Genomic DNA, 13710 nt, shown 5'->3' with positions numbered 1-13710 from the left:
CGATTGATAATACACTGGATATAAATTATTTACACAAAATATAACCAAATCGTGTAATTTTTAATTTTATATAACTCTCTTATGTAATTGTACATATTAAATTTCCTTTTTTTAATAATGCACTTAGATATGCCACGTTCTTCCTAAATAAAACTTTAGTGATGGGTATAACGTATTACTTAAGATTAAAGTGACCATTAAGGACACTCCTATCATACTGAAGAATATGATGGGCTGCATTATGTAGTAGGCCAAGTTTTACTGAATGTATATGTGCGAGTAGAAGTCGTGTGAGCTTTGACATGCAGTAGTCGTGACGTAGTTAGAGGCATGCAATTTGTAGTACTAATAATATAGCGTCATAATCTTCTGCATACTTTGTACCTCTTAAATTTTATTACATTAATTCAGAAATACTATACTGATTTTCACCACAAAAATTTATGTTATCTTTAAATCAGTCACAAGATTATTATTTTAATTTATAATTAAATAATGTTAATTTTCTATGCCCTTAGACATTATTAAAAACCAATAATAATAAATTTGTGAAGTTTCTCGTTTAATTGTTCCAACTTTATGTTACCTAATTCCGTAATTCATTTGATTACATCCGCTACAAAGGATCACATATTATCTCGTTCATGTAATATGTACTTTTTGTTCGGAAAATTTCTAGAACAAAGAACGGAGAATGATACAAATAACTGCATGGGAGACCTTTATAAGCATATAACAGTTGATGTTTAGTTATTCAGTCACTCATCCATTAGTGTTGATTTTGAGTACAATAAAAAACAAATTAATTTGCAGTTATTTAATTTTTTTTTCGTAAAGTAGAGCTTCTTAAAGGAAACAAGATTTTCGATGAGGATAAAATACATGACATCTAAGAATGTGAATTCCAGTACGTGAATTGATAAACGTGAATACTACTTCCAAGTTTGCTAACTTTGACGGGAACCCGTAGCCTAAACTAAGCTAAGACGATTTGTTCTGTTTTATATCTGGCCTTCGCAACAATACAATGAAAATAGCGACGAGGAGTCTGCAGACAAATTTATGCTGATGGAAATATATCAAAGATTGTATCATGTACTGAAGTGATTCAACACGTCATAAATTTGGAGTTATCTGAATCGAAAAAAGATCGACCTGGTTTTGAGACCGTAAATTTATAAAAACAATCTTTGCTAGCAAATATTCTGTAGAAAAAACAAATTTAAAATTTCTTTCAGTTAAATAATAATAAACGATTTTTTAATATTTAGTTATTTATGTATTTTTTTCCATTTTCAGATTTCTTAACTAACATGTTGAACGTGCGTAATGAAATTTTTATTCTTATGTGTTAAAGTGAATTCAACTGACAGACTAATAAATACAGTATATTCATATTCTTTATAAACAATTTTTTTTTTTTTTTTATTAAGGAGTTTGACTTGAGCTGATATTATTACAACTGTAATAAATGAACAATTTTATTATTCTGTACCTTATTTAACATTCACCACAATTTGTCTATTTATCTACTTGTCAGTTTATTCATCTTATTCATTTATTTTCTGAATTTTCAGGAACGACAAAGATCAAAATCGTTTATTAATTAGAGCTGTAATAAAATGTTTTTATCTCTGAACTAAAAAATTGGAGGTATTTTCTAGTCTTAAATGTTAACACTGATCGGAAGTATTATTATACGTAATGCACATATTTTTCTGCATACGCGTCGTGACCGTGGTCCTTCCAAACGGGCGGCCACCCTCATAGTTGCTCAGAAAAAGTATCCGCATCGGGTGGCAGTCGTGTAGGGTTATCCTTAGAGACATGAACCCAAGATGCTTTCGGTTCTGGGAGCAGGGGCACGCGCAACCACATGCAAGGGACCAGACTGAACCAAAACCTGCTACAACGGTGGAGGTACGGGCCACTTTCAGAGGGAATACAGGGAAGAGGCCAAGTGTGGCAAATTCGGCCAAGCTGGACATAGATTCCGCAGTGCTGCTTGCAAACAGGCTAAACCTTCAGCATGAATATAATCTACATAAATGCAAACTAGAGCGGGCTGGCCCACGACCTCCTGTAGGAGTCGGCTAAGGTAAGGAGGGGCGGATATTATCCTAGTCTCGGAACCAAACGGTACAATGGTTAGAGATGATGGTTGGATGGTGAATCCTCGGCAAGATGTGGCGATGAGGAATCTCACGAATAAGTTCACCATCTTTAATTATAGGCAAGGGTGAGGGGTTCGTAAGGGTGTGTGCGGGGGATATACATCTACTGTTGTTTTATATCTCCCCCAACTCTACGTGGGCGAGATTCTATGATTTCCTGGGCAAACTCGGGATGTTGTCAGGAGAGCTGATCATACTGCCCTAATAATTGGAAACTTTAATGCAAAAACCACGGAAGCGGAAGGGGTTGTCACCAACAAAAGGGGCCAGGCGTTGGCTGAGCAGACGTCTTCGCTTAACCTACTTTGCTTTAATGATTGCAACCCCATCTTCTGGAGGGGGAATCGAGATTCTGTCCTCGACCATGTCTACAGCTCCGAAATTTTGATTCCACGCTCTTGAGGTGCGACGTAATGCGGAAAGAATTGGGCAGTGACCACAGGAGGATATGAGTTGAGCTCAGTGACCTGCAACCCATCAGGAGACAACTTAGCTGACATGTGTACCAGGTACATTTGTTGAGGCTAAAGGAGAGACTAACGGTTAACTTCAGTGAAGAAATTCCACGAGACCCAGAAGATCTAGCGAGGTCCCTACAGGCATCCTGCCGGGAAGAGTTACAACAAAGAAGAAACTCTAAAAGAAGGATCTATTGGTGGATTGCAGAAATAAGTGAACTGAGGGTCGTGGTACTTAAGCTATGGCGTAAGGTACAACGCAGTCTGGCAAGGGGGAAAGTGGACGAGGACGAACTCAAAAGAGACCTAAAGCAGGCACGGAACAGGCTTAAGAGGGAGATAGGAAGAAGAAGGGCGAGTCCTGGAAGAGGCTTACACAAGAGCTACAGGATGACCCTTGCGAACAAGCTTACAAGCTTGTCACCAAGAGGCTGCCAGTCATCCTAGCCAACCGGATAGGCACAATAGTAGGCTCGCTTTTTCCTTCTCTGCCGGATACGGTGTGGCATGCGGCACCACTAGAGGACCCGAAAAGGATCTCCCTTTCAGAACTTCAGGGAGCTACGTCAGGGCTACACATAAAGAGGCGGGGACCAAACGGAATACCGGGGGAACTAGCTCGTCTGGTGGTGCAGCCATTCCTGTGGATGGTGTTAGAGTGTATGAATAACGCATTCACGCGGGGCGTCTTTCCAGCATACTGGAAGTCTGCAAGAATGGTCCTGTTGCCCAAATCAGGAAGAGAGCTCGACGATCCTGGAGCATACAAACCTGTGTGTTTATTAAACACACTGGATAAGATATATGAAAGGATCGTCGAAGAAAGACTGGCCGCACTGATTGAACAGATTGGCGGACTCTCCCCCAAACAGCATGGTTTTAGGAAGAGAAGTTAACGGTCCACGCGGTGCTTGAAGCCATGAAGCTTGTGGATGAGGCGGCAAGAAGGACAAGGAGAATAAGAAAGGTCCTGGCCCTGATACTTTTAGACGTTAGAAATGCCTTCAACAGCTCTCCATGGCATATCATTGGAAGGTCGTTTGTGGCAAGGGGTGTGGAAGCCCAACTCCAAAACATCATCAAAGACTACCTGAGTAATAGGGTAGTCCACACAATACCCCTGACGCCGGGGTTGGAAGGGAGTATGTTTTTGATATTAAAGCAGGTGTCTCGCAAGAATCAGTACTGGGGTCCCTCCTCTAGAATATTGCGAATGATGGTGTCCTCACTCAACAATATCCGGAAGGGGTAGAGGTGGTCGGCTTTGCCGACGATCTAGCCGTATTAGTCAAGGGGATGGATGAAAACCAAGCGGTGGAGAGGGGAAACAAGGCGCTGGAGGTGGTGTACGACTGAATGTCCTTCCGGGGTCTGGAGCTAACTCCGAAGAAATCGGAAGACCTAGTCATCACGGGAAGGAGGTCGCTCCGCGAAGTCAGCTTTAGCATAAATGGCACCGCGATTAAGCAGGTTAAGAAAGCAAAATACCTAGAGGTCTGGATAGACAAAAATCGGTCGTTCGGGCCCTATATCGTGGAGACAAATGACAAGGCCGATAGACTATTGACAACTGTTTCAAGAGTAATGGCTAATACGGCGGGGCAGAGCGAGAAAAATAGGAAAGTAATAGGGACCGCAGTGACATCGGTGATGTTGTATGCTTCATATGCTTCCCCGACGTGGATCAGAGGAATAATGATTCAGAAATACAGGACGCTGCTGGAGTCTCTTCATAGGAGACTGCTCCTGCGCACTGCATGTGCGTACAGGACAGTCTCCTATGATGCGATTTGTGTAATTGCGCTACCCCAAAAATAGATCTTCTGGAAGAGGAGAGGGGTCTCCGCTTCGGTGGGATGTCGAAGGTAGAGGCGAGAGATAAGATCATGGCCAGTTGGCAGATGAGATGGGAGACGAGTGAAAAGGGAAGTTGGACTCGGCGTCTCATTCCAGCAGTGAAAGATTGGGTGGGGCGGAGACTCGGGGAAGTCGATTTCCGTCTTACCCAATTACTCTCTGGTCATGGTGACTTTGGATATCAGCCAAAGCACTTTGGACATCAGCGATCTGCAGATACTGCACTAAAGATGATACCGTAGAACATACCTGGTTCGAGTGCGACAGGTGGGAAGCTGAAAGAAACAGTCTGTTGGTTAATATCACACCGGGTACTGTGGTCAGGCGAAAGGTAAGGAGAAAATGGTAAGAAGAAAATAAGGCTGTGGTGATCAACCTGGCACATACCTTATTCAAACAAAAGGCGGAAGAAGAAGTTCACTAAAAGGAAAGTGTGCTAGGTCGATTTGTATTGCCAGGACGTACTAGCGAGTTCCCTAGCATGATGTATCAGGATGCTATTACTATGGTGGTGCTGTGTGCAGAGTATCTTATGTGGTACTGTATCGTTTTTATCGAAGACGTTTTTATTGAATTTTTTATCAGAGTAACCTTATTGCTATTGGCAATAAGGTTCATAGTTGACTGCTGGTCGCAGTGATTAGTGTGAGTTAGTAGTTGTTATCAATTCGGCTGCAGCTTATCTCTAGTGGATGGGATAGACAATTGTAACTGTCATCGATTGTGGATAGTATTGTTTATTATACCTCGAATTGATAGACTCGATACTGGAATTAATTTTAGGTGTTGTTATCTCTTGATAAGATAGACTGTTGTAGCTTAGTTTATCAAGCTATCATTTATATATTTATTTAGTTTTATTTATTTATTCTACTGTTTGTTTAAATTTGTTTTTGTCCCGTTTGTTAACTCGGCATACAAAGTGCTTGATCATTGATCTTTTGAATCCTTTGATCCATACACAAATCCTTCAATATCTTGACGAATCCTGACCCCCAGGACAACCCATACCCCCCTCCGACCTCCCAAAAATTCGACATCGGATTTGGGTGAATACATTTTCGGACCCCCCTGACCACCCCCTACGACCACCACCCAAACCACTCATCTCAAAAAGTGACGTGTGGGTACTCTATCTATGCGGAATTGAGTCCTGAACACGTTTATGAAGTCAGAAATTTTAAAATAATTTTTTGTGGAGAGTTAGGGAAGTTTCTCTGTTGTTTGCTAGTGCTAAGAGCATGAAAGAGGAACAGGGCTTCAGACCGAGAAAGAACCTGCCTAGATCACCTGTTAGAGAGCAAAAGAAGGTTGTACCGCGTGAGGAAGAAGGAGGACCCTTTGTTGTGATGAAGCCCGGGGCAACTAGAGTATTAATTAAGTCGCCTAAGAGAACTAGGTCATTGGATAGGCTGATGAAGAGGCGTAGGGAGGAGACTGATGATGGAAAGGTAGCATCTGGTGAGGCGTGTTCGTATGAACGGCTGTTAGAAGAGATCGAAGTCTAGATTAAGAAGTTGGCAAAATTGGTGGCTGCGAATGCCAACACGAAATTGTAGATTAAGGAGTGCTCTCTCTGGCTTACTGAGCTAATGAAAAGGAGAATTCAGTTGAGGGATTTTGGCTATTCGTGTGGAGGTTCTATAAGTTGTGGTGGAGTGGACGCGGCTACCCAGACTGCGCAGATTGAGAGTAGGAAGCTACTTCGCCAGGTGGAGGAGGGAGTACTAGAAGAGGATATTCCTGATTTAGTGAGTAAGAGATGGCCTGCCACGTTTTTTGAGAAGTGCGAGGAGAGAAAAGAATCGGTTTTTGGTGTGTCGTATGAGGACATTATTGTTGTATTTGATCTTGCCAAAGACTCTAAAACGGAGTATGGGAGGAGGATTTTAGAGCGTACTATGTCGTTGGGAAGACTGCTGAGAAGTGGTAAATTGAAGCGAGGACAAGTAGTGGTGGTAAAGGGCCACACGGAGGTGTTATTGGGTGAGCTTGAGGAAGAAAAGTTGGGGGCCTGCTATACAATTGTCGTAGATACATCAGTGGGTGAATGATTGATTGGTGGCTGAAAACCTATATTGGGCGATAAAGAAGATCACTGAACTTAAATTAAATGTTGTTTACGGGGCTGTAAGTAACAGTACTGGTTAGCTTTGTAAAACGATTTTGGAATATGTGGCCAGGAGACGAAATGAGAAGAAGGTGTTTTTTATGGAGGAGGATAAGTCACGAGTGATGGATCTCAAGGGTGAGCAGAAGATCAGAGGTGAGGGTTCTAGTGTAATAGATTTAAAGGAGGAGGGTACATCTTATTCGGACTTGTTGAAAAAAGTTAAGAAGGAGGTTAGTAAGGAAGAATTGGGTGAAGTATTGTCAATTAAAAAGGGAGGTGGTGAGGCCTTGCATATATGAGTAAGAGAACCGGTGGACAAGGTTAAGTGGCGCAACAAGTGGTGAAAGAGAAGCTTTTCTTTTTCCTGTTTAACCTCCGGTAACTACCGTTTAGATAATACTTCAGAGGATGAATGAGGATGATATGTATGAGTGTGAATGAAGTGTAGTCTTGTACATTCTCAGTTCGACCATACCTGAGATGTGTGGTTAATTGAAACCCAACCACCAAAGAACACCGGTATCCACGATCTAGTATTCAAGTCCGTGTAAAAATAGCTGGCTTTACTAGGACTTGAACGCTGGAACTCTCGACTTCCAAATCAGCTGATTTGGGAAGACGCGTTCACCACGAGACCAACCCGGTGGGTACTGGTGAAAGAGAAGCTGGCTGGGGTGAACGTTACGAGAGGAATGAGAGGTAAACTGGCGTCTATGGTCATTAAGGATCTTGAGATAGACATTACTGAGAGAGATATATTGTCGGCTGTGAAGACCGGAATGGAGAATAAGGACGTGGACCTGAAGATTGTGTCCCTTAGAATGGCATACGGTGATACGAGGAATGCAACTGTCGTGTTACTGCAGATGGAGGCGGAAAGGCTGGTGCGTAAAGGTAGAATTCAGATTGGATGGGTGTTGTGCCGATTGACAATGAGTGATTTTGATGGAATATGTTTTCGTTGCCATGAGGGAGGGCATATAGCTGCCAGATGTGTCGGTCTTGATAGGTCAGGGTTGTGTTTCAATTGTGGGAATGCTGGACATATGGCCAGGGAGTGTAAGAAGAAGCCTGCGTGTTTGATGTGTGGTGAAGTTGGGCGCAGAATCGGAGGAGTACAATGTGCCAAGAAAAATGGTTAGATTACTACAAGTAAACATGAACAAGAGTTTAGCCTCTCACGATGCCATAATGAAAATTGTGAAGAGGAGAGGTGTGGATTTAGTGGTTTTTTCGGAGCCTAATGTTAGGAAGATGCAGGATGAGAGTTGGCTGCATGATGCTACTTGCAGTACGGCTGTACGTAGTTTCAATAGTAATATTCCAATTGTAAGACATGGTGCTGGTTTGGGGCACGTGTGGCTAGAGACTGCAGACATTCTAGTTTGCAGTGCATATGTGTCCCCAAATGTTGAGCTTGTCGTCTTTGAAGAAACTCTGTACGAATTGAGTAGGCTGATAAATGCTGTGTGTAAGGATGTAGTTATATGCGGTGACTTCAATACCAAGAATGTTTCGTGGGGCGGTGGTGTTACAGATAAACGGGGTCTACTTTTAGAAGAGGTGATGGCGGGTTTGGATTAATTTGTCTCAATGACGGTGAGTTACCAACCCTAGTCCGGGTAAATGGAGTGTTCTTTAGAGACGTGTCCTTTGTTTCACCGGGACTTGCGAGGACGGCTAGGTGTTGGTCGGTCCTGAAGGAAGAAGAGACACTTAGCGACCACGATGCGATATATTTTGAAGTTGGTGCCTCGTGGTCGCTGGGTGAGGTGAAGTCTGCTAGGAGAGCTATAAGTAAGTGGTGACTGGTGAAAGTAATGGGTCTTATAAATGAAAGAATTGGACATATGGAAGAGATTACTCCGGAGTTCCTTACGAAGGTAGTGGCGAAGGTCTGTGAGGATACTGTACAGACGAAGAGGCCCTATAGAAAAGGTGTCTATTGGTGGTCTCCCCAGGTAGCTGTGGCCAGGCTGGAGTGCATGCGGGCTCGTAGGAGATTACAGCATGCTAATCGAAGGGGAAGGGTTGAGGAGATTGAGGAAGCGCAGATCACCTTTATCACCTTTATCACGCCGAGAAGGCGGTATAAAGGTGAGATAATGAATAGCAAGAGAGAAAAGTGGAGAGCTCTATGCGATCAGTTAGATGTGTGGGGTGATGCCTTTCGCATTGTTAGTGGAAAGTTTGGACGGAAGCTACCAGTGCTGTCAAATGATGTGATGCAGAGGTGTTTGATGAAATTGTGTCCGAGGAGGCTTGGATGATATTCCGGATGAGGTTGTGGCGGTGACGGCAATGAAGTTCCCGATACAAATATTGTCGGCGTTCAATAAGATTTTATTGGATGGTGTTTTTCCGCGAGATTGGAAGACTGCAAAAGTAGCATTGTAGAAGAAGCAGGAAGGAAAGTGGATGACCCGAGTGGTTAAAGACCACTTTGCCTCCTCAGCTGTATGGGGAAGCTTGCTGAGCGGATGATTGTCATGAGGCTTTTAGAAGAGATTAAGCGAGGGGAGGGTTTCAGCCCGAACCAATTTGGATTTAGGAAGGGATATACAACTACGGCGGCGTGAAGGTCGTTGATGAAGCTGCGTCTGGGACGTGGAGAACTAGGTCCATCCCGGCGGTGGTGTTGTTGGACTAAGTAATGCGTTTAACTCACTACCATTCGCGTGGATCCTGAGTGAACTTAAGAGAAGAGGAGTCAGCCCATACTTGCGACGTCTTACTCAAGATTATTTATGAGGACGAGTAGTGGGCTGTGCTGAGGGGACCCAGATTCAGATTGAGATGAAGCGGTTATTGATTGAGTTATGGAGCGGTTGGCTCCAATAACTTTAGTAGTAGGAGATGTGAAGATTGTGTCGGTAGCCAAAGCAAAGTACCATGGAACATGGCTCGATAATAAGAGATCTTTTCATGTGGTGGAGGCTGTACAGAAAAGTAAACAAACAGTGGTTGCGATGTGCAGGCTAATGAACAGGATTGGCGGACCGAGTTTGGTGAAAAGGAGGCTATTGGCATCAGTGGCTCGGTCCGTCGTCATGTATGCGGTTCCGGCATGGAAACGTGCATTGAAGAAGAAGAAGGCCCGGAACCAATTGTTAAGCCTTTAGAGGCCCTTGGCTATTGGGGCAGTTAGGGCGTATTTTACAGTCTCGACCGAGGCGGCTTTGGTGATAGCCGGGATGCCGCCGTGGGATCTTATAGCGGACAAAATGTGTACCCCCCTCATCATGGCTGAAAGGTGGTAGCTGGTCGTTAGTCCCCGTTACAAGAAAAGGGTTGCGCCCTTTATTCCTCTCGCGCTCTTTTCAGAGCGAGGGCCGTAATCAGTGGTTTTTTTCCGTATTGCATCTAATCGATCGAGCAGCAGCCAAGAGGTACAAAGAGTGACAGGAGAACATCAGGGTCTCCGGCTGCCCGTCTCGCTGCGGGGTGTTATCACATTTGTGGGCTTGCCCAAACTAGATCGTAGAAGGAAGACAGCGAGAATCTTGTTAGATCTTTCAGCATTAGAGTTAGGGAATCTTTGGCCAGGAACAAATTCCAGGAGGTGCCGGAAAGGAAAATGAAGCCTGAACCGCTGTCATCGACGAGCTTCTGAGAGGAGGTAAGTGACGCGATGGACACGGGGCCACCAATCCAGGTGCGGTTCACCTCAGCAGTCGAGGCTTCCAAGAAAGGGAAGGGCAGACCTGGCAGTTCCGCCCCGCTGGCAAAAGTAGTCCAGGAGGACTTGGACTATTTGTTTGAGTTCTTTACGCTTTCCGGCGGGGTCAACGCAGGAGCGAAGAAGACTATTCTTCCTTGCCTGGCAAAGCTGAGGGAAGCTTTTGTGGCGGTAGTAAGGGCTTTGAAGCTTTGGCCTATAAGACCCAAGATGTCAAGGCGGTTCCCAAGGTTGTGATCCAACCCCATCGCAGCCCAGGCGCTACGCTGAGGTATTGAAGTCCAAACGTGAGGCCAGCAAGGAGGCTAAGAATCCGGAGGTTGTTTGTGAAAAAGGGTGATGGCTGAAAGACCATGGATCAAGACCTTAAACGTGATTTCCGGGCAGCTCTTCGTGGTGACCGGAATCAGCTAAAAATTCGTGATATACAGGGGACCAGCAAAGGTTTGGTAGTTATTGCTGAGAACAAGGAGTCGGTCCAAATCATCTAGGACTCTCCAGCGGTTAAGAAGCTTGAGGTCAAGGTTGACCCCAAGCGGTTAAGAAGGCCCCGTGTCATAGTCTGACATCGAGCGGAGCCTCTACGGTGACGAGGTTCTGTCTCTCATCCAAGAGCAGAATACTGATTTGGACGAGGCCTCGTTCAAGGAACAGTGGAGGATCGTCTTCAAGACAGGAAAACATGATGCCGCACGGTATCAAGGAGTGTTGTTCGAGTTAGTGGCTGGTCTCCATCAGAAGTTCGTGTCAGAGGGACGAATCTTCGTTGATTTTGCATCCTGTCGCGTCAAGGAGTAACTTGACATCCAGCGTTACTTCAAATGTACGTCGGTCTGCGCGCATTGTGGCGAGAAGGGCCACAAGCGCGACGACTGTCCGCAAAAGAAGGAGGCTCCGACGTGCGTGAACTGGAAAAGGTTGCGCAAAAATCATAGACACTCAGTCAATAGCAAGGATTGTGGATTTTATTTAAGAGCGGTTGAGGTATACTTCAACTCGCTCGATTGCTAGGTTCGGTCAACGTATGCCCATGGTGCCTATGCTGTCCAAGTTGAGTTAGGTATGGTTGTTGAGAAACGGAGCCTCGAAGTTCTCCTTCTGCAGCAGCCGTATGTGGTCAAGGATGATCTGCCAGGTTTTTCAGGCTGGAATAAGTTTTTCGTTGGCGATAGCAAATCCGCCGTACTGTGCAGGAAGTCGATAGATAGTGTCTTCGTACGGCAGGCCTCTGACACGCATCACGTCGTTGTTAAGCTTGCCGTGAATGGTCTGGACCTTGTTGTAGTTAGTTGGTACTTTCAGTACAGCGATCTCACTGAACAGCATTTGGAAAGATGGGATAGAATTGTTAGGCTAGTAGCGGGTCGTCCTATTCTTATAGGATTTGATGCGAACCCAAATTGTTTCTTTGGCACAGTGTGATCACGGACGACGGCTGTGAGTTAATCGAAGGTTTCATCGCGCAGCATCAGTTTGATGTTTTCAATGTAGTCGGCATGTTGTTTACTTTCGTTGGTGCAGTTGATTTGCGGAGCGTCTTCCATGGTACCAACATTGATGTTACCATTGGTAAGGATGTCCCAGTCTGATTTCAAAATTGGCCGGTAGTCGATGATTGTGAGAGCGATCATCGGCAAATAAATTTGATTGGATAGGTGGGCTGCGCGATGTCTTTAGAGCGGATGTCCTTGTTCAGCAGGGACGTTTCCTGCACAGGCGGACGGATTGCCCCGCGATTGACGGATTGTTAGTTTTCTAACATTCTTGCGGCCAGGCTGCGAGTTTTCACTCGCACCCTGGACGAGGTCCCACTAGATAACCTGGCAGAGAATTTTCTTCCGCGGTGGTTGAAGCCGCTAAACACTGTATCCATCGGAGTACGGGTCGAGAGAGAGTAGGTGGATGGTGGACTCGGGAATTGACTGGGATAAAGCGGACTGTGGGCCGTCTCATGAGAGCCGTACAGCGTGCGGGCGATCCTGATCGGCGTGCAGTCTTGTTTGCGGATTATCGGCGGAAGAGGACAGAGTATTTTCATAAGATTAGGTCTTCTAAGCGTGATTCTTGGCGCTCTTTTGTTTAATAATAGGGGAATAAGGGCCCTTGGGGTGTTGTTATCGAGTTCTTGGTCACAAGCGAAAAAGGACAATCTTCTGTCGGCTCTCTCGATACGTGATGGTGTTGTTAAAGAGAAAGATCGTGTCCTCGCTCATCTGATTGACGATCTACTATCAGATGATACCGAGGTTGGTGAGCCTCCGGGTATTCCCGTGTACCGTTTAGGACTTTAAACGAGATGTATTGGTGGTCACTGACGGTGTAGTCTTCGAGGATTCTCCCGTCCTGGACGACCGTAACAGCTCTTCAGAGGTGACGGAAATTTCGAGAGTGGTGTCCAGATATCCTCAACGGTGGAACGTCGTCGTGTTCCCTATATTGAAAACCACGAGTCCAGTACATGCCGTCATGTCCAGAATTTCCCTCTGGAGTCGGTATGCGCCATACCGACTCCACCGCTGCAGGTACCAGTTGAAGTCCCCAGCTATCATTATAGCGGCGGGAGTCCGCTATCAGGTCATTTGGGGGTGAGGTAACAACTAAAAATTATCACTCCACCGCAGCAGACCCAAACGAACCCCTCGCCTGCGCCGTGCCTTCGAACTTGGGCTCTGCTGCGATACGGAATCGCGGCAGTTCCGAGCAAGTCCCAGGACCATTTAGAATCGTAACGGTCCCGGTACTGCTCGCTGATCAGCACCAAGTCGGCCTCCTGCCCATGACATAATAATAATAACAACAATAAAGTGTTCACTGTACAACCAGTCCCTGGAGTGAATGCAGTGAAGGTGTCACGTGTACGTCTGAATATTTCATCCATTTTTGGGCATGGAATACTAATTACGAGTATAACAGTATATGCGTTTTAATAAAGCAAATAGTATTACTAGCACATTATCTCTGGTCAGATCACCAAAAGAATTAGATGGCACCAAACTCTGGTAAAAATATAATAATTTTTATAATTATCCTATTCATACATGTTTAATGTGTTCTTGAATTTTGATTTACTTTATGAAACAAAACTGAGGTAAAGTATTAAATTAAGTCGAGTTTATATGTCAGTAACTTAATTTTCAGTCTGAAGATAATTCTAAAGTACTAAACAACAAACATAGAATCTGCAGCATTTACACTCAAAAAAAGTTGTTTTTGTTTTTGGTCAATGAATAAAATAGAGAAAAAATTGCGTCTAAAGTTATCTTCTCAAAATTCAGTCTTTTTATGTAATAAATTTTTCATTTTTATAAAAAAAAACTATAAAATATCAATATTAATTGGATTAAAAGTAGTCAGGTCTAATTTTTTTCACCCAGTTCAATAAATTTTGTAGTTATTGAAAATTTTAAAACTATAGTAGTACTGAAATGT

At 44.3% G+C, this 13710-nt stretch overlaps 1 protein-coding gene across 1 annotated transcript; it reads left to right on the top strand.

Annotated features, from left to right (window-relative positions):
* Nucleotides 1-7760: 7760 nt before the first annotated feature.
* LOC142317509 (uncharacterized) lies at nucleotides 7761-8186 on the top strand. Its single transcript, XM_075354070.1, has one exon. It carries the CDS (start codon nucleotides 7761-7763, stop codon nucleotides 8184-8186), a length of 426 nt encoding a protein of 141 aa, XP_075210185.1.
* Nucleotides 8187-13710: the final 5524 nt, after the last annotated feature.

This window comes from Lycorma delicatula, chromosome 1, assembly GCF_047948215.1.
Source record: "Lycorma delicatula isolate Av1 chromosome 1, ASM4794821v1, whole genome shotgun sequence".
NCBI classification, from domain to species: Eukaryota; Metazoa; Arthropoda; class Insecta; order Hemiptera; family Fulgoridae; genus Lycorma; species Lycorma delicatula.
The sequence above is the reverse complement of the archived record's forward strand: the minus strand, read 5'-3'. Positions and strand labels throughout refer to the sequence as shown.